The sequence below is a fragment of the Paramormyrops kingsleyae genome, chromosome 9, assembly GCF_048594095.1.
Source record: "Paramormyrops kingsleyae isolate MSU_618 chromosome 9, PKINGS_0.4, whole genome shotgun sequence".
Taxonomy (NCBI): Eukaryota; Metazoa; Chordata; class Actinopteri; order Osteoglossiformes; family Mormyridae; genus Paramormyrops; species Paramormyrops kingsleyae.
The window spans coordinates 8,359,795-8,385,866 of NC_132805.1; the positions used below are offsets into that span (position 1 = coordinate 8,359,795).

Genomic DNA, 26,072 nt, shown 5'->3' on the forward strand with positions numbered 1-26,072 from the left:
CAGGATCAGGGAAGTCAAAAGATGCACATGGAAAAATGGCCCCCAGCTACAAGGGGAAAACTAATTTTTGCAGACATTTAGGCTAAAGGTTTACGATACCAGTCAAACGTTTTTGCATGATTTTCTACATTTGCATGTTACTTAACATTTACTAAAAATACACACAGTTTTCTTTGCAAATAAATAAATTTACTGTATGTTCACTATTTGAATACCTTTTTTAGCAAGAAAATGTCATATCCTTGATTCATCAAAGTAACCTCCTATTGCCGTCATAACAGCAGAGAAAATTCAAGACATTCTTCTATACAAGGGACATTATATACTGCTCTATTTCATAGGATGAAATAGTTAACCAGAGCATTTAGTTAAAGGACAACCTAGGATTTGATTATGCCATCACCACACAACCAGTTAACCTGCATACAGACTAAGAGTGACCCTTGGAGGATAAGATTGCCTACCATTGATGTAGGCTATTGAATTCATTTGATTTCATGAGTTTAAAGGTGCCAATTTGTGTTTACTAACTTCAGCTTGTATTTGGTCACTGCTGGTGAAGTAGCTGTGAAATATTGAAGTTCTAGCACAAAATACCTGCTAAGTTGACATATCTCAGGCAGAAACATCAAATGAGGAAGAATAAAATGAATGAAGATGAATTTATTTATTGACAGTCTAGTGACACAGTTGTATTTATGCTATTGTTATGTGCCACTACATTAGACATTACTTTTGTTAATTCCATTACCATTGCTGGGAGATGTTGTATTATGCCTTGTATTTGAATTGTATTACAGTAAATCCCATTCCACTTAACATCGAGTGTGTCGACGGGATTAATTAATTTTCCGTGTACGCCGTGATACCACTAGGTGTCAATATACTGCCAGTGAGACTGAAATTGCTTTTCTTAACACATTTTGTCTGTAATTGCGTTTGCCAGACATTGTTCTATGGGAGTAGATAGGTGCATATCTGTAAATATTCCTATCAGCTAAAGAGAACTTTCTGCAGTATACAATTTGCTGTGCTTACTCACCCACAGAATATAGTGCAGGTCAGTAAATCAGAACAGGATATAGATTATGTCTCTTAAATCAGGGTCACCTAAGAAAAGGGCAATTATCCCTAACATTGAGTACATCAGTATCAAAATCTAACCGCAGCCCAAATATTTAGGTTGTTTGGTCCTGTGCCACTGTTTCCCCGCAGGTTATCCCTAGATGACCCAATTTTCTGATTGAAAATGGGTTAAATAAATGAATGACTACTCTGATTATAATGAATTGATCTGATTGTCTATATTACATAGCCTCCTTTTTTTTGAATGAGGACAACAAAGGAAATTAGGTTCACGATGCATTAAAATACGCATGCAGAAGATTGTGTTTCTTGCTCCCCCTGGGGGCATCAGTATAGGAGAGAGTTTGATTTGGGGGGGGCAAGACTTTATCATTTAAAAACAAATGTATAAACAAATTAAAATGCTGTAGATTATTGAGTACCAATGCTCTTTTTCTGGCTGCACACACATCCGTACAAAAATTGTTTTAGGATTTCTGAAGGTGGGGGTACACAAGAGAGGCCAAAATTCAAACAGACAGGGCGACTTTATCATTAGCCAATGATATGATTTGAATCGGTGAGTGACAGGGGAGGAGGTACCCTGTTGGCCAATCATCTTCCACCTGGCGCTTGTGCCACTGTGGCCCCACCCCTATGTAGGTCCCTGGACTTTAGGTCTGGAAAGGAGCTACCTAGGGAATACAAAATGTCAGTTGAGGCAGAGAGTGGCTTCTGTACTCAAGCAAGACCAACCAAAGGCTAGGCCTCTGTGGAGGGGGGGCTATGTTTGGAAACTGGGTTAGAGAAATGACTCAGTTGGGTCAATTTGTAGTAAGAAGGAGGTCGGATTGCCGTAGCTTTCTTGCTCCGGAGACTCCTGCACAAAGCAGGAAAATGACATTTACGGATGGGTAGGGCAACAGAGAAATTTAATAAATAAGCAGGAAAACCACTTCACCCTTAACTCCTGTCAGAGCAAAAGGTTGCTTGGGTAATACCAGGACGTTTTATAGTGGCAGACATAAAAGAGGCTGTAATTTATACACAGGGGCCAATCTTATCATTAGCCAATGATATGTTTTGAAATTGGTGAGTGACAGGGGAAGGGGCACTCTGGGGCCAATCAGCTTTCAGCTGGGGCCAGTGCCCCTGTAGCCTCACCCCTGTGTATGCTTCTGGAAGGTTGGGCCGTCGCGTGGCGAATCTGTCAGATTGCACGACAGGAATGCACACCAGGCGCTAAGAATGTCGACCGGCCCTGGCACGCTGATGGGTAAAGAGCGTGCAATGAGTGTGGGGAGCAGTTGGCATTTGCTGGCGCCATGAACATAAGGCAGGTGGCCTTTCTTGTAATGTAATTGGACCGGGGAGAATCTTTTTCTTCCTGCTGCATGTGTTCTGCTTACAGACATTTTACTTCTTCCACATACCAAAACTACCCCAACTTCCGTCCAGCACCACACACTAACCTCTTCCCTCTTATGCTGAACTTCAAGGACGTGACTTGGAGTTAGCTTGTCCCCTGTCACGTAACTTCCTGATTACCATTGTTGTCTTCTTTGAGGGTCCCTACAGTCACATCTACATAACCAAAGTCAATCAAACATTGCTGCCCCATTAGAAGCTTCTGAGATCTTGGCTGCTTCCTCATGGTTTCCCCAAGGATCTTGGCCTGGAAGTGGGCTGTACGCCGGGCCCCGAGGCACATCTCGGCTTATTAAGTTGTGCCCGGCTGAAGAGACGCTGGCCTCCCTTAATCACATCTACTCTCCTTTCTGTTGTCCTTATGAGGTCATTACAGGGGCACTGGTGACAGACAGAAGGAGTGCGACCCAATCATCCACCCTCCAGCTGCCTCTTACTGTGGATATTTAGTCTCTGATTCATATTGCTGGGCTTTTTATGACGGTGTTGGCTGAAATCTCACTTTTGGTAAGAGCAGGAAAATATCATTGCACCATGTGATGTAACAAAGTGTCACCCATAGGTCAACTGTGTTACTTTTCATTGCAGCTTCCAAAGAGCCATAGCTAGATGGAAATGTGGTTTTAATTGGCCGTTAGTGTGGTCAGTGTGATGTCACTGATCCTCTGTGTACACATCCCACACCTTTCCACTCAGTGCGGGGTTTGATCGCTGTCAGCGGTTGAATTTGGTTTATTGTCTATGGTGAGCTGTAAGCATGGTGGAATTGTGTAACGTAACATTTGGCTGGTACGTGCATGGTTCGAATTTTGGGGGGTGCTAAGGTGAGCTCAGCTCCCCTGACAAGGACACCAGCTCCCCTGTAATTCTCCCCTGAGACCTTTAGGGGGAGCTCTAAAAAAGTGTCAACTTTTATGCTTTAGGTTATATGTTATTTTCCATCCCTGAAATAAAAAAATAGTATAAATATGTAAATATTCTGTGTTTCTTTGCTATTAAACTTATTATCTGATTCTTATGTTGTTGTAATTGTGCCTATATTAAATGTTACTGACGGTTTTAACTGCCTGCAGTGGTAATAGTAGAATGGTTTTCGCTGTAACCCTTGACCATGCTTGCAGGGCACTTGCATTTGACTTGGGAAGTCGTGGAGCTCCCCCAAAGCCACTGTGAAATTCAAACTCTTTTTGTGGCTTTTTGATGCCCTTATCTAATCTTTCACAATTTCTATATAAATCTTGTGTTCATGTCAGGGTCAGGTCTGCAGGGGGAATCTCGCACGCGCTGAACACGGCCCTTAGGCAGGGCTGCAGCTACAGGAGCAGTTGCGGTCCTGAAAGCGAGCTGCTTTCCAGTGTGGTTCCTGTTCCTGCAGAAACATAACGTGCAGTTCCCCGTCTCAGTGGCTGGGTTCCTGCTCCACTCTGCCTCAGTTATTCTGAGCAACTTTGTGGACGTTATGAAGACTATAAAGATTCTTCTTCTTTACAGAGAAAAGGAGGAAGTTCTCTTCTGATCTACTTTAAAGCAACTACAGCCATGTCTTTTAAAACTTAATTCCTCTCCTTTTGCAGTTCAACGGAAAAACATCTCTGCTAATGTTGTTTCTGGTTAGCGCCAACACGGACAGCAAAGGGACAGGTTATCTGATCAATAAATATCAATGTAAATAAAGGAACCTGCTACTGATTTAGCATGCCGTCTTTATGAAGATACTAGGTGCGCACAGCTGTGCAAAGTAACTCGCAATACAGTTTCGTAACTGTCATATGCTCATCATCTGTTTAAGCGGTGCACTGGCGAGGCTGTCGTTATTGTGTGCTGTCATACTTGCAGACATTGTTCGAATAAATTCAAATACCAGACCAACTGGCGCCATCCCAGCATCGCCGAAGAAACTGGGCGAAGTGCACAGCTGCTTCTGAATCCAAAGGAGAATAACCCACATTTCCACACCACTTGCACCACCCCTCTCCGGGAGCATTTGGGGGGCGGGCTTGCAGTATGAAAGAGCAACACATTCGCAGCCCGAATTAGGACACAGTTGGACACAGCTGACTGGTTTCCATCACTCCGCGCTTGTCCACTGTGCTTCTGTGTCCTTATCCTCATGAATACAGGTATGTATGACTGCTCGACTACATCCATGGGGAGGGGCGGGAGGCTTTGGTTACTACTGCAGGTGGGAGAGGTGCAGTGCAGCAGGTGGTGCAGTGGTTAAAGACACACTGGCATCTAGAAGGAAGTCAATTAACATTTAAAGTGGGGAGAGGTTCTTGTACCATTTGGGTGAAGTACTTTCATTAGATTTTCCCTGGGAAACATCTAGCTTTCTAAACAGGTTACGTTGGTGTCTAACATTTATTCTTTATTTTTATTCATTTATTTTTAACAATTAGAACTACTTTAACAACCGTTTATTTCGCCATTTCGCCGTTTATTTGTTCTCCTCGGTATCTTTTTTCTCCCGGGGGGAAATGCAAATAAAATATCTAATCGATCAATCACTTGCGCACCACTCGCAGTGTTTAAGTCAATTTCAAGTGATTCTCAACTGACGGAACATTTCTCATTAGTTCAATTTGATCAGCCAGATTTCTTTTGTAGACGACGTGATAAGAGAATAAACTTTTCGCACAACATCCTTTCTCACGATCGCATCTCAGTCCTCCTCTTCTTTCTTGTGCCCCACCCCCTCGCCTTCCTTACCCTACCTCAACGTGCCTATTTCCCTAAGTGCAAAGCGAGCCCCGAAGGTTCGAGAGAAAGCAGGGCTTACTGTGGGGTTGTCGGAGAATAAGAGCTGCCCGATCTGCGATGTGGGACATGCCAGGTGATGGTAAGCGACCCGCCGCCGGACCCTGCTCACGGTCAGTCTTGTGATGCATGCACAACCAGAAAGGGCTTACCATGAGAACTGTATTAATTTATTAGAGGGAAGTTGTGACATATCTTCGCACCAGCCTTATTGCATTGTCTTTTTTTTCAATTTGTGGGCATGATGACTTGTTGCAAGCTTTGAAACCTTTTTTGGAAGCGTGATTCTCCCCGGATAGACAGAAAGCGCACTAACACAGGGATGCTCCCTATACATCAGACAGCCTACACACTAATGAAGTGTCCGCATATCACCCCATGGTACAATTCCCACAGAAGAAATTCACACCAGCGGAAATCTCATTAGCTGTTTCTGTAATTCTCAATCTTGGAGCTGGTTTCTTCTTTTTCTTTTGCGGTAGATCGTTTATTGTGTCAGTATTCCGTTTGTGTCTTCAAACGTATCTTATATTACGAAAGGCTGGATTATGAATCCAGCCATTCAGACCAACATGGGGAAATCTTTATCCATAAAAAACTAATGCAATTTATTACTATTATGTCTCCAGTGTATCTTGCTCAATACAGTGTCTTGTACAATATACTTGTTTGGTGTGTATGTAACGAACCTTATGGCACCAAACCATACCTTCATAGTTGGATTGATAAATAAGGTTTTGAAAGCTGTACCCTACCCGCCTTTGATGAATTAATTTAAACGCAAATACTTGTAAATTCTGTTCTTTCTACAATAAGCATGCATGTCATTTAGAAAGCCAGGTTTTCCATTTACGATTTTCTCCATTTATACTTTCTTCAGCTTTGGAGCTTATTTGGCGTGGTTTCATCTGTCAGGAGTAGGAATGGGCGTTACGACTTATTTTCTTGTCGGATTTTACCCAAAGCTGGTATCGCCGATACCGATCGCGATACCTAGTCCACCCAACCCTGAAACTAATACTCGCTGAGCCGGGTGGGTTTGTTATATCAGACAACAAACTATATTCATGATAAATATACATTTATTCGGAGAGGCTAAAAACAGGCCTGACGAGGCCCCTGCTAGTATTATAATAAGAACATTTAAATTCCCAAGTAAGAATAATAAGGGGGGGGGGGTTGCCATAACAAAATTGATGTAATGATAAATCGTGCCGGTTGTAGCCTATTCTTCTAACCGCTTGCTTTAAATACCCCGTTGCTTAAGTTTTTCATGTAGGTGACCAAAGATGGTAGAGGGGAGAGAAAAATTCCAATAAAAAATGAAATGACGGCAGTCTGTCAATAGTTGCTCAATATAAACAGCCAGTGGGGCTAGGTAATAAATAAGGAAAATATTGGAGGAACCGGAATTGGTTTGGTCCTTTACTCCATAGACTGTTTAATTCTTTTGTCATAAATAGGGCACAAACTCGTTTCAAGCAGGAGAATAATAATACTCTGTATTTGACCTATTTGCATTTTAAGCTGTTTTTACATTCAATTTCAAGAGAAAACAGAAAATATTTTATCTTATACACCTAAATGTGCAAAAGTAATCTAAATACAAATGTAAAGTTTTTAATTTAAACAAACACAAATGCGAAATAATAGATAAGCTCAGAGATGGAGGTGAAAGCATTTTTGCAATGTTGTTTTATGTGTTTGTTTGTTTATTACGTGAGCGTCTAAATGTGCATGAATTTGCATACACTGTGGGTTAGTTTGTGCTGTTCTGAGATGCTTGTCTGACGAAGCAAGCCCCAAAGAACCGATCAGGAGACTGACACAGGAGTCGCCTATCAGTCAGGGGTTAGCAGGTGATGCAATGGTGTGGCCCAGTATGGCTTTCTGTGTTCTGCTTGTGCACGGAGCTGCATCAGCATACAGAGGTTATCAGAGGGTCCTCGATTATTGAATGGGGGGGTCATCGATAAAAATCTGTTATGAAGTCCAGATTATATTGTATTTAAGTCTGGATGTGAAAATGCTGGAGAAGTTGCACCTTGTACTGCATTGATTCAAAATGGGACAGCTTTTTTTCCTTTTTTTTTTTCACCCAATATGGGACAATCTCATAAAATAGCCTATGGGATGGGGGGGGCAACTCTTGGTTTAAAGATGTATTAAACAAGGTCAGCCGAGGCCCCTTTTTAGCCGAGGCCCCTGGGCTTTCAGCCCAGGTAAACCCGTGCATTGAAGCAGTCCTGCTTGTGTAGCTACTGTGCTGCCCCCACACAGACTGGCTTAATTTAACACTGTGTCATTTTAGATAAAAGACTTTTGTCTATCTGCGGACGAAAAGGAGGAGTGCTTCCCAAGTCACTCCTTCACATCTCGTCCACAAGTCAGTTCCGTTACAGTGTGGTGGCCAGCTGTGCGTGTGTGTGTGTGTGTGTGTGTGTGTGTGTGTGTGTGTGTGTGTGTGTGTTTGGGGATAGAGGAGGGGCCGTAGTAAAAGTTGTTGGGGGGGGGGGGTGCTTGTAAATGATCCCTTGCCCACCCATAGCTCTCCCCTGCCACAAGTTATTATAGAATTTTGCAATGTGTACAGAGATTTTAGCGTGAGGAGTAGGAGGGTCACCGTCTGACTGATGTGCTGTATTTCGCAATGATAAGTATCCAATTAGGAACAACCCCAAGGCTTTCAACCAGATGCACTTTAGCACGCTAATATGCACTTATATATCAAAATATATTTTATCAGTATTTTTATCAGCAAATGAATGTTATGGAACCTGATATTGTATACACGTGAAATGACAGGAAGAAGAAGATCAGTCTGCGATAAAAATGCCGGCTAAATGGCTGGATAAAAACCCATAAAGGGTCCAGCTTGTTCTGAAGAACTGTGAAATAAGCTAATAATGTTCTGCAGGCTATAATGCCATATTCTTAACTACCCGCGCCTTATAGCTACAGTACCTATAATTAAAAAACACAACAACAATGTTTATCTGACAGTACGCCAGTAAAACTGCTCTGGTTTAGGCTAATGTAAACAGCTTTTCACCTCCTATCTCACTTTTTCTGCTGAAGTCAAACGCTGCAGTGAAATGTGTCTTGTAAAGACTCAACATCGCCACTAGGGGAACCAGCAGCCTGCAAAATTTCCGCGGGGGACCCCAAAGTCCAGGGCCGATTTTTAATCCCCATCCATGCCTTGTTATCTCTGCATATGTGCATATTCTGTCCACGTCACGACCACCCCCTACAGAAAACGAATAACGTTGACATAAAGCAGACGGCTCACATTTGGTACTTGTACTCGATGTGTAAAGTGTAGATGAAATGGGCCAAGGTACAGACCTGAGTGACATTGACAGGGGCCACATTGTTATGACTAGCCGACTGGGTACAAGGACGATCTGCCGAAGGGGAGAGCTGTGAACTCCGACGGAGCCTGAGAGTCTCTCGGTGGCCACGTGAAAGATCTGACCCAGATCCTCTACACAGTTTGTGCAAGAACCCACTCCCTGCAATTAATGCCCAAGCCATTCAGAAGGTCTCAGCGAAAAATAACCCCCACCACTGTGGGTGCTGGGGGACGTCAGGGGTCCGCGAAGGGGAAAGAAGATTCGGATGCACCACTGGAATCCTTCGGAAGTTGGTGCGCTTAGGTTTTGAATAATATTCTCATCATTTCACAGTTTTAATGTGGGGCACATTGGGAATGTCTGACTGCAAGGGCATCATGCCCCAGAACTGCTTACACCTGTATCTGGGTATTCTCAGGTAAGCTCAGCCTAGCTGCACTCCTCGACAGCAAAAATGTTTGTAATGTGCTATTTGCCTTTCTTGTGCATTGCTTTGGACAAATGCATAAACGCATAAATGTATATGCAGTGTTCACTGTGGTGCTTTAAGCAGTTGGTCTGTCTTGTACACACAGCCTGTAATATACTCTTCTGATGGTGCCATTAGCAGAGAGCTTAAATTCAGTGATTGATGGAGTTTACTGTGCTTCATAAAAACGCGGATTGCTGTCACTCAATCAAAAATAATAATTTTGGGCCTGTTAAAAATGTACCACCTCATGTGAAGTGTAATCCCCCACACAGAGGCTTTGCTTTTATGGGGGACAACAGAAAATGTGCTGGGTAATTACTGAGGCACTCAGATGTCCCACTTTTACAAAGACGTAGTTCAGGCTGAGGCCTGTCTAATCAGAGACTCAATTCAATTCAATTTACTTTTATATGGTTGGTCCAATGCACTTAACAAAGAATCAAACAAATGTCACTTGCGCACATACAATGGTTAAAGATAACTAGGCAGTAAAAAATAAATAGTCAATAAATGTCAGAAGACAACAGAGGAATGAAAATTCCATAGATTAATAGATGAGAAAAAAAAATTCTGGTAGGTCCAAGGTCAACTGCAGGCGTGCTAACATTATCAGCAAAATGTGCGTGTGTGTGTGTGTGCATGTGTGTGTGTGTGTGCATATGTGTGTGAGTTATGTATTTATTTCATTGTGGGTACCAAACGTCCCCACAATATGATAAAAACCTGTTATTTTGGCAATGTGAGTACCATTTTTGTGTGTGTGTGTGTGTGTGTGTGTGTGTGTGTGCGTGTGTGTGTGTGTGCGTGTGTGTGTGTGTGAGGAGGAAAAGACTGACAGTCAAAAGAAGAAGCAGATACAGCGAGTGGAAAAAAAACCTTCGTGACAAAATGTTTCAGATCTTCATTTCCTGTTGATAAAACCTCCACAAGTTGTGCAAACCAGCATGAACATGCTGCTGTGTGGAAATCCAGCCCTCTAATCCTCACAGAGAACCACAAGATGTCTGCCAGGGTCCCACCTACCACCGTTCTGAGGCCTGTGTCCCAAGTGGACTATGTCGGATGTGGTCACAACCAACAGATATCAGACTCAGAGTCTGTCAAGTGACAGATTCTGTTTAACAATGTGTCTTCAAAAAAAAATTATAATTCAATTAAAAAGTTTTCCAAAGTTTGCTGTCCAGCTGGAAAAAGACTTCAGGGAAAGCATTCATTACATATCAAAATTGATCAAAATATTAAAATCATCCATCTTCTAATCACTTATGTGGTACAGAGTCACAGGGAGGGGGCCGGAGATTCAAAGGCACCAATGCGGCTGACCATGTTAACTTTCTCCATCAGTCATATTTTGAAAACACCAGGGACCATAAAACCACATTTTCTGTTAGAAAACATTAGGCTTAGTTAAATTACCCCAAGAGTGCTGAGTCACCACCCTCCCCCTTCTGGCCAGACATACGCCCAGCTTCACTACGACATTAGATAAATGCAATCGAATGACGGTATCTGCAGATTGCAGATTTGAATGTTCTACTGCTGCTGCCACCTAGTGGCCGAAGGATAAAATAACCTCGTTTTTGTTGATAATTATATGCTGGTCACTGTACTATGGATGTGTGAAAGCAATTGGAAATAGTGATGATGTCAGTATTTATTAATGGGAAAAGTTGATGATGTGCTGTTCTGTGTTTTCTAGCACGTCCCGAAAGGCTTATAAGGAACAACTGAACTTAAGAGCATCTTCAGCTGTGCCTCATGTAGGTGTGAGCGTGTGGGGAGAGATGGCTGGGACTGTCACGCCTTGTAATAACAACTCGCGGGTAAACTGCTCAGATCTGGAGTGTTACATGGTGCTGACAGACGTGGAGAAGAGCGCCATCGGCTTCATATGCAGTCTGGCGGGGCCCGTCACCTTCATGGAGAACGTGCTGGTGCTGGCACTGATCTGCGCCTCCCCGGCGCTGCGCCGCCGTCCCTCCTTCGTCTTCATCAGCAGCCTGGCCCTCGCCGACGTCTTCGCCAGCTGCTTCTTCACCATCAGCTTCCTGGATTTCCACCTGCACCTCCGGCGGGACGGCCCCCACGCCTACCTTTTCAAGTTGGGCGGGGTCACCCTGGCCTTCACCGGCTCCGTGGGCAGCCTCCTGCTCACCGCGCTGGACCGCTACATCTGCATCCACCGGGCCTCCCAGTACAAGAGCCTGGTGACCCGCCGCCGAGCCCTTGCCAGTTTGGGGGCCCTCTGGGTCATCACCACCCTGGTGGCCTTCCTGCCCCTCCTGGGTTGGTCCTGCCCCACTGGGCTGGACCCCCCCTGCTCCCTCCTTTTCCCCTACATTGACAGCTACTACCTGGCCTGCTGGACAGGCTTCATCCTGGTGGCACTGGCGCTCATCCTGGGTGCCTACGGGCTGGTCCTCTGGCGGGCACACCAGCACGAGGCCGCCATGGTGGGCCTTCAGAGCAGCGCGGGCGGCCAGGCACGCATGCGCATGGACATCCGACTGGCGCGCACCCTGGGCCTCATCCTGCTCATCCTGGCCGTGTGCTGGCTGCCCGTGCTCTCCTTCATGCTGGTGGACGTCTCCACCACGCTCACCAGGGTGCACCAGCGTGCCTTCGCCTTCTGCAGCACGCTGTGCCTGGTGAACTCCGCGGTGAACCCGCTGCTGTATGCGCTGCGCTGCCGCGAGATGCGGGGAGCCTTGATGCGGGTATTGCGCCGGGGCCGGCGGGTCGCCCGCAGGTGCATCTCTGGGGGGTCCACGGAGGCCGGCGGCCAAAGCGGGGGCGGGGTCAGCGGCAGCAGCGACAACCTGGCGTCCGAGGCGGAGGGCGGGACATTCACGTGCTCTGTCGTGAATTCGATGGCCGAAAGGGTGGAAAAACAGCAGATGGAGGTCCTCAGGAAGTGAGCCAGGCCATGATGGGGAACACTGGGGAATGAGGAGAGGAGAGGCCATCAGCTCCGGGACAAATGGAAAAGACTCAGGCACGCTTTGTGTGTTTATCTCGGGGCCATGTGATCAGCGCAGTGTTTTTACAGTTTCGTGTTTCTGGTCAGCATATAAAATATATTAAATGCTCCTAAAATATTGTCACATTAATCAAATGAGTGCATTTCCATGACTTTATGTCAGTTTGAATGTAATTTAAGAAGTGTTTGTTTGTATTTATTACAACCACAGAATTTTGGACGTTTATTGTGTTTTTCTTACATTTCTGACGCGACAAAGTATCTTAAGAGTAAATAGTTTAACTGTAAAATGGCTTATTGGTAATGGTAACACTTGTGTTATTGTTTAAACTTCCATATTGTATTCCGTATGTTGTGTGCAGTGGGTGTTTATATATGAAGTGACGTTCCCAATATAGGATCCTTGAAATAACCTAAATAAAATCTTCTGAAAAAAGAATTAACTGCAAAGAAACATTCAAGGTGAAGGTGACGCTGAACGACTTGAGCGGAGCAAAAAACACTTGATGTTTCTGCGATGTTTAGAGGAAAGATTTGGGACTCTGCTATTTCATAATTGACCTTCCGAGGTAATCGTGCAGCGCTGTTGTGACAGGTTTTGTCAAGTCACTACACTTTTCATCACTGCGTCTTGTGCAGAAGGCAGGCTTCTTGTGACCATTACTGTGCCTCAGGTGAATGGTGTCAACAGTGAACCCTTGGTTCATGAGAGAGGCCGCGTGTGCTTCTGTAGTGTGTGCTGTAGTCTGTTTTTACGTCCAGATGGGTCCTTCCATCATGGGGAGAATGTGCACATCATGTGACCAGAGAGAGAGTGTAAAACGGTGATGAATGACCCACAGCTGCAGCTAAAGTTTTCTCTGCTTAGTTCTAACACAGAGTTACGTAAAGGCTATTACATGGACTGGGGGGCTGGGTTGGGTTTATGCAGTGCATGATGCATTTTTACTATAGAAAATACTACATACACCATAATTGCATCGCGTTTCCCAAGAGAATTTCTCACAAGCTGTAACAACAGAAATTAAATTATCCTTTATTTGGCATTTGCAGAAGTGTGAGTACTGGTGCACTGGTGGGCTTCGCTCTGCTGCCCTATCTTGCTATCCATGAGGATAACAGGCAGGTGAGAGCCTGGGGGTGCACGATCAGCCAGTGTGCAGTGGCATGAAAGTGGCAGTGACGGGTGACTTTGTGATCACAGGCACAAAAGGCTTAGCCTGCTGAGCCATTCACTGCCCCCTTTCACATCGCACTGGAAATGCAACAGTGGGTACCAGTTGTACCAATTGTCATTTGGTGTTTAATAAATGTGACAAAAATAAAATGGCTTCAAAGGATATATTTCTTTGCTTTGGTGTAAATCCTCAGACTCTCCCCCTAGCAGTCTGGTGAACGGGTGTCTGGTGGACAGCAATGGATTCTTCGTTCTTCCATGGAGCCGTGAGCCATGTGTCATTTTATGGGGCAAGATGGAGGCAAATGGTCCGGGGCAGGCTGGCAGAATGCGGGGGTTAGAGTTAACGGCTGATTTATACTGTGGTGTAGGATCTACGCTGTCAGAACAGCATAGCTGCATATCCTACACCATAGCTCGTGCTGTAGCCTGAAATGCACCTCCCTAGAAATGTAATTACAGGCATCAGGCTACAGTGTATGTCAGGGCTATTCAGCTCACGGTCCTCAAGGGCCGAGCCCAGCTGATTTTCCAGCCTTCCTTCACCTGTAAGCCAGGTGTGAAGCCTCTGACCAATCAGAATCAGTCATTTTTAAACTAACTACCTGGGAGAACTGAAAACAAGGCCTGGATTTGGAGTTGAGGGCCTGAATTGAATAGCCCTGGTGTAGGGTATAAGACTACCGATGGCGCAAATTTAGGTAGGGTGGACGGGGGGGGGGGGGGGGGCTCACAGCTGCCTGCAATTACCTCTGCAGGAATCCGGGGACCAGATTCTGAAGCAGGTGCCTGAAAGGCATTAAACTTTAAGGGACAGGGGGCAATAAAAACTGATAGAAATGACTGACTAAAAATTTATACAGTGTATTCCAAGCTTATTTACTGACACAATGTAACTAGGGGCACATCTCTGACCCGTGAGCACTTAAAAAGCCCATTTTAAAAACCACTCTGTAATCATCGATGATCACAATGACATGTCATGCATACTCAATCTAGTTAAATGGGTTTATATCAGAGACAAAAATGACTAATTTGGAAGCTGAGAACGAAGTTCATGACCACATTAATATAAATACCCATTTATCCATCAATATGGGATTTAATTCATAACTGACAATTTTCAATAAAATACAGATGTCAACTGCAATTTCACAGTCTTTAACATCTGCCCCTTTCCCATAAGCACTTAGCCAGCATAGGTTTGTGGTCAGACTGAGGTCTCCCCCAGTAAGCACAAGGTGGGGGCCACTCTCAGCTACACACATGCAATAAGGTACATTTACAGACACCCATTCACCTAAACTTTATGCCTTTGAACCATGGTAGAAACCATGCAGAGTGCCCAGTTATCCCAGTGACCATGGGTTAGAGATTTCAATCCCCAACCATGAACTGTATGAACTGACCACTCTGGCCTTCAACAATGTGCTCTCAGTGTAGTTTTAGTGGTAAGTACACTTTATTGCCCCCCAGAGGGGAATTATTTTGCTGCAGGTTCAACAATAACACAGTAGTCACACAACAAATACAATATATTCACCATTAGCAAATTCAGTGCAATAAGGTACTATAAATGACTCGACGCCCTGCAAACCGAAGTATCACTGTAGCGGTGAATGAAAACGAGGAAAGACTGATTGATACGGAGTTATTCTTCATGATAAGTCTTCAAATAAACCCCACAACAACAACCAACAATAACACAGAGCCAAACATAGCGCTCAAACGCGGGGAGATTACAATCAGGGGGGTATTCCAGAAAGCTTGGTTAACTTACCATTTGGTAAATCTTAACCTCTGGGTTGATATACCCCAAACCCGCATACCATGAGTATGTCGGTTCCAAAACACCTGAGAAGAGTAAGTTCAATCAACCTCCTATTGCTTACCCAGAGTTAATGCGCGTGCACCGTGCATACATAAAGACGTTTTCAATTGATCGCCGATTTCACGAGTCAGAATGGAAAATCAAAGTGAAAAAAAGAGAGCGGCATACTTCACAGAGGCGGAGTTGGAAGTTTTAATGCACGCATATGAGGAATTCAAGCCAATAATAATGAAAAAAAGCAATACGGCTGCATCGGCTAAAGAAAGAGTTGGCTTGGCAAAAAATAACGGACAGAGTAAATGCGTGTGTATTAAATTGCAAATTTGACATCGCCTCCCCTTTTATTATAATGCAAAATAATTAAACACTTAACAAGGCAAAAAATTAAGGATACAAAATCAAGTTACCTGCACATTGATACTATGAATAGATTTCCTCCGCTATCTCGCTGTACTTGTATAGTGACAATAAAGACATCTATCTATCTATCTATCTATCTATCAACATAGTCTCCCTCATTTATTGAAGGAGCTTTAATAGGAATGTAGGTGCCATCAATGCACCCAATTATGAATGAATGAATGAATGAATATGCCTTTTATTGTCACTATACATGTATTACATGTATTCCAAATTACATTTGGAAACCCTGAAATAGAAAGTCATATATGGAAGTATCAAGTGTGTGTGTGTGCAGGATGAATACATGTAGGCTATAGATATAAATAGTATGACTATATATTAAATATGCATCATAGATTTTACTACAAAGGACAAACCTACCACTCTGTGGAATTCCTCTTTAATAATACGCAGAGCTCTATGGACAGGGAACTGTACAAACGTGTGTAAGAAGCGTTAAGTACCAGACATACTGTGCGAACGGCTCTACGCACAGTTGCCTTTCCTATATGCTCTGCGTCGCCCATATTGTACAAAAAATGCCCTGACGCCAAAAACCGAAGTGCTATGCACAGGATGTTTTCTGTGCTAAGCGCAGACCCGCGGTTTGGGTTTGTGACATTTGCAATATACGGTTTCAAGAGATGTTAAGTAAATGAACGATTCTTTTGAAAACTGATAACGCTTTTTCAAATAATCATTAGGAAATGACAAGACATCAATACGCGGTCTTATAACTGTCTCCCGGCGAAAAAAACCTTGTATAATTTATGCCTCCACGTTCACAGGATCGTCATCAAAAGGGCACGCCATGCTCAGTAACCTTCTGCAACAAACTTACCCTGGAACATAACCTGCTCAGTAGCAGGTTATCTTCAGGGAGTAAGCTGCTATGGTTACGTACATACCCAGAAAGTTAACCTCCGTTTTTGGAACCGAAAGTTGAGGTTATCCACTAACTTACCCTTAAACTTACCCGGGTATGTCACATAACCTGCTTTCTGGAATACCCCCCTGGAGAGGAAGGCTCACACACCTCACGATTACACGTACAACACAAACTCAGGAGCACAGAAGTATTTACACTAACAACAACATACGTACACTTTCAACAAGACACACAGGGGGTATATATGCGGCCAGCTAACATGACGTTATACGCTAAACACACCGGCACTACAATACAATAAAAAAGATATGTGAGACTGCAGAACATTGTCATGCAGAAGAAAGAAATTAAAACAGCATGAAACATGCAAATGTAAACACCTCTACAGTTTCTTTTTTCGACTGTTTCAGAAGTCATTTTTCTCTGTTTCAAACCCATCGATAGCTTCTCTAACCACATAATTCATACAGAGGGAAAACATGTCCAAAGTGTTTTGATCTGATTCAAGGTACAACTATTTTTTTAAGTTAGAATTGATTGAGGGGTACGCCAAGCTGCATGACATCATGCCAGGTGGTCGATGACGCTTCATGTTTAAACGTCACAGGCAATGTAAATCGTCTATAAGTTTGCTAGAGGTTGCATTGCGTAAAGACAAACTGTATCCAAAACGAAATCAGAGGTTACACATTACAGTGGTGACGCAGCAAATAAAATTTAACTGATTTTTTTTAATTATTATATATTTAAATTATTATATATTACATATATATGTATATATGTTAGACGCAACCCACCTACTGACGTCACCCCATCAGGCAAGTTGTTTGGTCTCGTGAAGGTCTACTTTTTAGTTTAACTTTACAACGAGTGCTACTTAATGAAGGGGCCACGATGACTATTTGAATTATTTACATACGTATAATCACCTATTTCTAGATACTTACTAGGATGCACATGCATGTGTATGTTTTGAAAAATTAATGTATGCATATTTCCGCAGTTAAAACTCTTCTTTATTGACGAAATTGGTGTTACTGTTGCCCTGGCGCTCCCTTTTCCTGGAGAATGGTACAGTCCTTCTCCGTGACGTAGCGGAGTTTTGATCCGAGCTCGGCAGTTGGCAGATAAACCCGGTCAGAGACGCCATTGTAGGACTGTACGACGGTGCAAAGGAAACAATTGAATTTTAATAGTCAGTTCGGACCTTTGTCTTTTGGTTCGCAGTAAAAATTTGATTTGTTTTATTTTCTAATTCTCACGTATATCCCCGAGTTACCATGGCGTGCGGGGCCACGTTAAAGCGCTCGATGGAGTTTGAGGTCCTTCTTAGCCCCCAGTCCCCAAAGCGGAGGAGGTGCAACCCGCTGCCGGGGACGCCGGGTACCCCGTCGCCGCAGAGGCGCAGCCTGCGGCCGGCTGCCGAAAGCCCATCGCATTCCATGTCGCCTCAGGCGCTTGGGGGGGAGCACAGGCTCACACCAGGTGAGTAGTTTGGAAGGAAGGAAGAAAGATATACGTGCATTTGATAGTGCGAAACGGGTGGGATTTGGTCGAGGGAAGGGGGGTTGGGGTGGAGTGGAGAGAGCCCAGGAGGAGGAGGGGGGCCGTAGGACTACACGCAGATTTATTTACGAGATCTGGGTAACGGTATTAAAGACAACACCGGGATCCAGGGCGAGAGCATGTAGGCCGCCGCATGGCAATTCGGTGTGATTTCCCGGCCCAGTTCGGCGAGTGCGGTCGACCGAGGCTGGCCGCCGCTAATGCTAACTAGCCGAGCCCGGCCTTGCCTTCGATTTCCCTTGGGAGGGGCTTATGTAGCAGCGGGTCTAATTAGCAGTCTAGCATTTGGTATGTTTCTGGTTATTATGACTGCTGAGTGCTTTGTACTTTTTTATTTTAATCATAGCGCGAACCCCGTTACACCGTTGGTTTATAAATGACGCCTTTCGCCAATGCTAACTCGTTAGCCGCTTGCCCCCCCCCCTCCTCAGCTCGTTTTGTTTTTGTCTGACGGCTAGTTTTCTTTCCGTGTCGGCTCGTGATCGGTGGATGTACGTCGTGTGAAGTTTACCGGCGTCAGCGGAGTTGTCTAAAGGCAGCTTGACGCGCTTCAGCAATGATGTGATATAATATAGATCTTAAAAATGGAGAAGGGGGTTGTGCGTGCCTGTTCCGGATCACTCCGGGCGGTGTCGTGCGTTCCTCTAACACGTAAGAGTAAGACACCCCAGGGGGGTGGGGATGGGGGGGGGGGTTGGGTGCACACTCTTCCTCTTGTTGCGGAGAAATGTCGCATTTCAAATTCACACCTTGTGCGAGTGCTGCTGTCGGATGCTGGCGTGCGCGTGCCGGCCTCTCGCACATCCGTCTCTAATCTATTGCCTGCCTGCTTTTCTACTCAGTGGTTATAAGCCACCGTGTATAGGTTTTTTTTCCACCGTCACAGCGTTTCGCCCTGAGATGAAGTAGACTTAATGGCTTGGTGGTGTTTTGTCGCGGAGACTATCGCGTAGCTACCGGACCCTTTCTGGACCCTCTCCCCTTTTTGGCGACGCACGCGAGCCTCCGGCTGTCTCGCCCGGCGTCGCCGCCTCTGTCCTTTGTGTAAATGCGCCATTTATGTCAGCGGTACCAAAATAGTGCTTCCACTGCTGTCGAATAAAGGAAGCAACGTGCTTTCGTGGTGTGCATGTAGAGACTGCAGTTTCCCTAAGACACCTCGTTATGGGTCTGTTATATATTTTGTCAGACTAGCCTTTTTTTGGATCTGGCCTTTTCTTACATCCCCACCCCCTCCAATTAAGAGGACATTGTTCAGGTTTTTTTTTTTTTGGCTGTCTTCCTGTCCACTCATCTGAAACTCCCCTCCATTTGGGAATTCAGTGGTGCGGCGGGTGGAGGGGTGGGTGCGGAAGAATTACCTGGATATTGCTGCTGTAATCCTGTGACCGTCGTCGGGCTCTATGGGAGGAGGTCTGACAGCAGATAATCCCCCCAGCTTGTTTAAATCCTAATTAAACTGCTGCTTTGCTTTGAATCCAGTTTGATATTTTAATATGCTGCACTGTGTCGGCATGGATTACACCACAGTGTGATTCGTAATGGCTGACCCTTTCTGCATTTGGTAGCTTCCACTGTATTTTGAGAAGCTGTTTTTGTGCACCACAGTAATCCTGTCTCATGCATTTAAAATAAGAGCAGGTTCTACTATAGTTCAGCATGATAGTCTTCCCCCCCCCCAATCACGGATCTGCATGGGAGGAATTTTAATTGAGTCTGCTAATAAGTCGCTGTCTGTCTGGTCTAAATTGCTTGGTGAAGCCTGTAGTAGAAGCAGTCTCTTGTTCGTGCACAAATTCACCATCAGTACTTTGGTGTTTGTCTTGAATACCGCGATGTCCTTTCAGAGACCAAGCACTCTGTTACAGGTGCTGTGTGGGATAGGGTCAGGTGTCCATTTCCTTTGTTCGATTGATTCCGCTTTTATTCCTGGTCCAACTTTTCCCTGCTCTCCTGGACTGCTGACGTAACCCCCACTCCCCTCTTCGCTCGTTGCTCCTGCTGCCGCCACAAGTCACACACTTTGGTTTCAGTTGGCACCCCACTTTGGCCGTGTGGTGGCTGCCTTCCAGTTATTCCTCATTTGCTGCCCTGTAGAAATAGCAATAGCACAGAACAGCAATGGGGCACCCTTTGCTGTCAGGAGCTGGAATGGGTGTCTGTGGATGTGTTCTGTCTGTCCAGTCCCTGGTAGTGGTTGTGGCGCTGCAAGGCTTTTGGATGGCATTCTGAGGCTGACCAAACAGTCAGGAGAAATGAGTTGGGAGAAGTGGCTCTGTGAATTAGTTCTAGTTTTTCTTCCCTGGGGTGGAATCGTTCTGGGAAATGCTTGGCAAAAGGCATAGAGGTTGTAAGGCAAGAATTCTTTTTATTTAATCTCCAGAGATCTCTAGGGTAGAAGCCAGCTTGGGCTTGCATGCTGAAGGCACTGTCCCCTCCCTTTGTTTGAATGCATTGGAAGGCATCCCAGTGTTTGTGGCCCAGCTGAAGTGTTTGATTGAAGTTCTTCAGTTTGATTTAGCCAATTATGGCAAGTGCTCTTGATACTGCATTCGGATGCTTCTGCTAGATGGGAGGTGTCTGCTGCTGTGCATGGAGCCTAGTCTCCAGGGGAGTTGTTAGTGGCATTCTGGGGATGCGCAATGTAGGTGTAATTAGGCTTCTCAATCCAACAAGCTGTCAGAGGAAGACGCTTCTTTCGCTTGCATTCATCCACTGATCCACTGCTCTGTTCATAGACTCTCAATGAGATCTATCTCATCTCAATGCCAACAACTCCTGCAGTTTAAATGCAGTAGCTATTTTGCTTCTGGTTTTAACCAATTGTTGAAAGCTGATCTTAAGCATCTTGTTTTAATGGTCCGTAACATATTTATGAAGTTTTCACCTCCTTGGTTCTTTAATACCCATTAAAACAGAATACTCTCACCATAAATATAGCCCCAGTTGCTGGCATGGCATTAAGAATCAACATAACTAACTTTAGCCAATCATGTCTTAACTGGTACATTCCCCAGAGTCATGTGCCGTTCAGCTTTAATGCTTTGTAAACACTAGTTGCAGGGTGGGTCATGTGCTTTTCGTTCTTTTGACAATGGACACCTGCAGGTATTATGATGAATTTGCTGTGCTTTCGAGATCAATCATCTTTGCGATTGCTGGCTCGTGTTGACATGCTTGTGGTTCTTGGGCTGACAAAGTGAATGCAGTGGTGTCTTATCCTTCTTGGACCCAATGCTGAAGGTGTGGCTAACGGCCTGTAAATGGTGATAACACCGTGCACTAAACTGAACCTGGCAGTAAAGCCTGTCTGCTGTAATGGAAAGTCAGTCTGAATTAATCCCCCCCCACCCCCTTTTTCGTCTACTGGCAGACATGTTTATTTAGCCAGCAACAGGATGGGACTGCCTGCAGTACAGGAGCTCCTGGGGTTACTTTTGGGGGGGGGGGGGGTGACTGTGCTTCTGGTGTCTCTGCCCCAGTGCTGTCTGGGTGGGGTTGACACCAGCTGGTGTCAGGTGTCTCTATGGTCAGGGACTGCAACCAGGCACCACAAACCCAAACAGCTGTGAAGAGCACTGATTGCTGGTCATCTCCAGAATAGAGGGGGCTGCTCTTGTCTGTGGCTGTTATGTGAACAGCGAGATCCTTCAGTGGATGTGGATGAATGAGTTAATTTCTTAGCCTCTCCTCTGAGCCCTGATCGTCTGCCTTGGGGGTGAGCTGGGCTTTGGGTTGAGACCTTGACTGTCTAGAGCAGTTCTGCCAGTGAAGTTGCCTCCCCGCCACCCCCCTATAGCTCTGATTTCAGGCAGGAGCCATGCTTAAAATTCACCTCCTCATTCCTGTCCAGCCCCCTCCCTGCAAGAGCCTTTGGCCCGATGCAGACTTGGCTTGGCCTGTACTGTGAAGCCCAGCTCTGACTGCGGGCCCCTAAAATCTCAGCATTGTGCTGAACCAGTGGTGAGGAAAATTGAATGAGCGTTGGAGGGGAGAGTCAGCGGTAGAAGCTCACCTGCCCCCTTTTCTTTCTGCTTTTGTGCCTTTGTCGTCCCCTATTGTCTGCCGGCTTAGTCTCTTCCGCTGTGCCCCTTCCGGAAGTTTAAATGATTGATAGCTCCATCCCGGCGCTGTGGGGTCATGCTGTTGCTAGGCAACGCCAGAGCCTGGGATTCAGTATAGGAATCACTGTCAAGTGGGGGCTGGGGTTGTGTTTCACGTCAGTCAGAACTGACCTCCAGGGGAATCCTATCACGTCTGGGGATATAATGTGGGAGATTGCACCCCTGAGTTTGCGATTGGATGAATAGGTGGATGTTTTCTCTCTCAAACCGGCTGCCTAGTTTTCATGTGCTGCTTCTCATAATGGGCTTGTTGACTGCATACCAGTACACCCCCATTCCCCCAGAAACCCCGGGGAACATAAAGGTCCACATTGTTCCCCCTCCCAGTGAATTGCGATTGGATGAGCTTGCCGCACGGCTGTTTAAACAGGGCCAGATGACAGGCCAGACTCTGCCTAATCCTGGGTCTTGCGGTGCTGCGTCGCAATGCCTGGGCCTGGGCTGTCTGCGTCGCCCCTTTTCCGCTGCCTGAATGCCGGTACAGAGTGAGAGCTGTGTGTGCATGTGCTTTGTTCAGCTGTGAAAGGGCAGTACAAACTGAAACAGTGGTGCTGCAGACACCCTTGGTTAGAGCGCCTTTGTACCCACAGGCAGGATCCCTCCCCCCCCCCCCCCCCCATGCCCTAGTGCTCTGCAGGCTGCTCAGTCTGCTGCTGCTGTGGTCAATCACTTTCACCCTGGTCCTTCTAGAGCCAGAGCTGGTGGTAACCCCTTTCCCCCCATTTATTTACTTAATCAACCTGCTGTTAGGAAAGACTCTCACAGCTGGGAACCGTACCTATTTATTTATAGCTTAGAGTGAGTACCTTTCCAAATGCGACAGCTGTCCCTTTGATGGGACTCTAACTGTCCTTGGCCAGCGTGCTACCTGTCACCCTTATGTATGCTTTTTCCGCAGTGTGTCCCTTGCACACACCCCCCCCCCCGTGCCATGCTTTGCTGTCCTGCTTTCAGCTGCCGTCACTGTAATGTAAGGATTCTCTAAGAGCAGTGAGGACTTGTGATGCTCTTATGGCCTGTTTTCACTTCTGCTCTGTATCAGCAGGGAATGTCTTTTGGGGAAGAAGACAGCTTGCAGCTGTGTTTTTGCTTATCCGTTCATGTGGCCGAGGAGGTTGGGCCACAGCTGAAATTCCCCTGGGGAGGTTGGGCAACTTGACTTCTGCTAGGAGACTGCAGTGTCAAACTGTGTTTGCCACTCCCTGGGAAAGCATGTGGATAACATCAGTGCCTCAGCCTGGCTCGTAGATGTTTGGTGCTTTGCTGTCAGCCCGCCTGCTCAGAAAAATGATGCCATCCTGCTCTCACAGGTGTGAGTTTCACTCCCCTGTACTGGCATGGGATACATTTACCAACTCTGTGGTCCTACCACTCGTATCTAACTCCAGTGTCGCACTCTCTTAATGCTTTGTGTGTTTTTTTTTGGCTCTGTTTTTATTAAAGTACTCCTGCCCCCAGGGTTTAGCTGTGTTTCTGACCCTCTCCTGCCCCCCACCCAACAGAGCAGATCTTCCAGAACCTCAAACAGGAGTATAGCCGTTACCAGCGGCGACGGCAGCTGGAGGGCGCCTTCAACCAAACTGAGGTTGCTGGGCCCAGCGAGTGTCAGAGCACCAGCCCCACGCTCACCGCCCCCAGCTCCCCACCTGGTAAGCCCTGCAGGTTTCATTGGCTCCGCTTAGTAACTTGGTTGCGAATTTCATGTGGCTCTGTCTGGGAGGCAGGCACCACTGACCTGCCTCCCCCTGTTGGTGTTTGTGGGCCATTACACCCTTTAACAGTATGTTTTCCAGGGGCCTCGTCTGTGAAGAAGGACCAGCCCTCGTTTACCTTGCGCCAGGTGGGCTACCTGTGTGAGCGTCTCCTCAAAGACCACGAAGAAAAGATCCGTGAAGAGTATGAACAGATCCTCAACACAAAGCTCGCAGGTATGACATCAAGGGGGACCTCCGGGTATCATTCTGCTGTGCAGGTGGGACGGAATGCCCCACCAGTCCTGTCCATCTGTCAGCTTTGGTCGGCATGTGGCGTCAGGTGTGCCCATGGAGGCGTACTGTGGCCCCCTTAGTGATGGCTTGGGGCCCTGGTGCTTGACACTGGGCTGGGCCCACTGCTTCTCTCATCTACTCCTTGCTCTGCCTTTCAGAGCAGTACGAGTCCTTTGTGAAGTTCACACAAGACCAGATCATGCGGCGGTATGGAGCCAGGCCAGCGAGCTGTGAGTGTTAAGAACCATAAACATGTCGTGGGTCATATAAGTAAAATGCTGTGTCCCATTTTTGATTGCTATCGATGCCCCGCCCCCCAATAACTAACAAACTCCATTATTCTCTATTGGTTTGATGTGGCGGTGTAATTTTGTACGAAATTGTGTGAAGTTTAACCTGCAAGCTTTCTGTGTCTCCCATGCTTATTTAGCATAAGTTTCAGTTCCAGTTGTGTTGCCTGGAGCTACAAAAGTTCCAGGTCGAGAGCCCAGGAGCTTGTAAACCGGGACCAGGTTCCGGAATTTCGATGTGAAAGCGCCTGTTGACGGGCACAGAGGGCCTTGTTAATGTTCTTCACCTGTGTGTTTCAGATGTCTCCTGAAGATCCTACTCTGTTGGTACCAGCTTTCCTCCACCAAGATGGCTGCTGTACTCCTTACCATCTCCCACGTCCTTTGTTTTTATTTTCTTCCACAATGTTTGGGTGCCATGATTTTACCTTTTTAATCCCCCGGAGGAGCTCCGCTCTGTTTTGCTGCTGGCCTGTTCTGAGTCGACGTCCTCGCCGGTGTGTGCGCACCGTCCTGAAAACACGCCGTGCTTTGGGAAGCTCGTCCCTGTGACTGTCCTATTACCTTGCCAATGCTGCCAAAGCAGGCCTGTCCCAGTTTCTCTCCCACATGTCACACACACACGGATGTTGACTTTTAATTTCCACCTTCTCTGTATAAATAAAACTGAAGTCACTCTTTCCCCTGTACATAATTCATATTTCTGGTTCCACTTGTGTTCTTCTGCACTACAGTTTGTACAGCTAGCAGGGAGTCAGTCAACAGCCGAATGTTAATGGTGCGACTTTGTTTCCTTAAACCTTAACTGGCTTAATCTAAAATAATTGGGACTGTGTGTATGAAGTGGTAGACATACTGGGACGTGTAAGACCCGCCTCTGTGCACCAGCCCCGTGACCTTCTCTTCATGTGTGGATGTATGTTTACAGTGGTTAAGGGTGTAAAATGGGCCTTTCTCAGTGACGGAATGGACCTTTCATGGGAAACTGAATGGAGCTTGGAAGATGGGGCTGAGATGAGCAATCCGGCATGATCCATGAGGAATGGATTTGTACAGTGTGTCCCCCCCCCCCCCCCCTTCCTTCTTGCCCCCCCCCCCCCTTTTTATTTCCAGGTGTATTTCGGGGAGGTTTGACAGCCAGTGAAACATCCTGGTGTGTTAAAAGGATGTGGGGGCCACTCTGCCTGTGTGTGCTTGTGGTGCGGTTTGTTTTCAAATGTAATATCACCCTCGAGTTTATTTGCCGACTCTGGGTTCAATTTGCTTGGAACAGTATTGTGACAAGTGAGTGACTGACCAGTAGGCACACCAGCGAGAAGCTGAATTACACCCCCTGCATTTCCTTTCAGATGTGAATTGTATTTGTTTGCCTGTATCCCTTTCTCATTGTAGCCGCTTCTGTTGGGGGGGGGGGGGGTCAGCATTCAGTGGCATGCTGGAGTATGATGGCAACCTGTTGAGACGCCTTACCGAAAGGCAGTTTTTAATTTTCTTGTACAGTTTCCCCCTCCATGGTTTTTTTCTTTCTTTGTAGTGTTGACTGGTTTAGTTAAAACAAATAAACGCATTGGAGTCGCACTTGAGTTCGAGTTTGTTCTGGATATGCACCTATCAGCGGAGTAGCGCCCCCTTGTGGTGTGCTGATCTCAACTATTGTAGTAACATTGCATGCAATCACACTAAACGTGTTACTTAAAAATCTTAAAATATACGCATGTAAATACCCTTTAAGAAAGTTTATGTCCGA

General features: G+C 45.9%; 2 protein-coding genes and 2 long non-coding RNA genes across 6 annotated transcripts; 2 read left to right on the top strand and 2 right to left on the bottom strand.

Annotated features, from left to right (window-relative positions):
- Positions 1 to 4,182: 4,182 nt before the first annotated feature.
- On the bottom strand, positions 4,183 to 5,460 carry LOC140592588 (uncharacterized). The gene is made up of 2 exons (XR_011992936.1): positions 5,273 to 5,460; positions 4,183 to 4,728 (listed from the first exon to the last, which is right to left on the bottom strand). It is a non-coding gene; the product is annotated as an uncharacterized lncRNA (long non-coding RNA).
- cnr2 (cannabinoid receptor 2) lies at positions 4,475 to 13,398 on the top strand. Of its 2 annotated transcripts, XM_023813015.2 has the most exons (4): positions 4,475 to 4,613; positions 5,231 to 5,332; positions 8,940 to 9,024; positions 10,778 to 13,398. In XM_023813015.2, exons 1-4 carry the CDS (start codon positions 4,604 to 4,606, stop codon positions 11,994 to 11,996), a joined length of 1,416 nt encoding a protein of 471 aa, XP_023668783.2. In that variant the 5' UTR covers positions 4,475 to 4,603; the 3' UTR covers positions 11,997 to 13,398. The 2 variants fall into 2 exon arrangements, with proteins under 2 accessions (XP_023668783.2, XP_023668784.1); XM_023813016.2 differs by lacking the exon at positions 8,940 to 9,024 and having other exon boundaries at positions 4,563 to 4,613.
- Positions 6,885 to 18,593, bottom strand: LOC140592589 (uncharacterized). The gene is made up of 2 exons (XR_011992937.1): positions 18,435 to 18,593; positions 6,885 to 12,017 (listed from the first exon to the last, which is right to left on the bottom strand). It is a non-coding gene; the product is annotated as an uncharacterized lncRNA (long non-coding RNA).
- akirin1 (akirin 1) lies at positions 17,452 to 25,903 on the top strand. 2 transcript variants are annotated; one of them, XM_023813020.2, is made up of 5 exons: positions 17,452 to 17,842; positions 23,550 to 23,696; positions 23,829 to 23,975; positions 24,194 to 24,265; positions 24,626 to 25,903. In XM_023813020.2, exons 1-5 carry the CDS (start codon positions 17,638 to 17,640, stop codon positions 24,634 to 24,636), a joined length of 582 nt encoding a protein of 193 aa, XP_023668788.1. In that variant the 5' UTR covers positions 17,452 to 17,637; the 3' UTR covers positions 24,637 to 25,903. The 2 variants fall into 2 exon arrangements, with proteins under 2 accessions (XP_023668788.1, XP_023668789.1); XM_023813021.2 differs by having other exon boundaries at positions 17,454 to 17,842; positions 23,841 to 23,975.
- The last annotated feature ends 169 nt before the right edge of the window (positions 25,904 to 26,072 follow it).

What these genes read in the sequence shown, in the direction of transcription:
- cnr2 (XM_023813015.2), top strand. An exon ending in GTGGGACATGCCAGGTGATG is followed by an intron (nt 5,333 to 8,939) that starts GTAAGCGACCCG and finishes ATCATTTCACAG; the next exon opens with TTTTAATGTGGGGCACATTG. An exon ending in CTGTATCTGGGTATTCTCAG is followed by an intron (nt 9,025 to 10,777) that starts GTAAGCTCAGCC and finishes TGTGTTTTCTAG; the next exon opens with CACGTCCCGAAAGGCTTATA.
- akirin1 (XM_023813020.2), top strand. Translation starts at nt 17,638, where the DNA reads ATGGCGTGCGGGGCCACGTTAAAGCGCTCGATGGAGTTTGAGGTCCTT. An exon ending in GGAGCACAGGCTCACACCAG is followed by an intron (nt 17,843 to 23,549) that starts GTGAGTAGTTTG and finishes CCCACCCAACAG; the next exon opens with AGCAGATCTTCCAGAACCTC. An exon ending in CGCCCCCAGCTCCCCACCTG is followed by an intron (nt 23,697 to 23,828) that starts GTAAGCCCTGCA and finishes ACCCTTTAACAG; the next exon opens with TATGTTTTCCAGGGGCCTCG.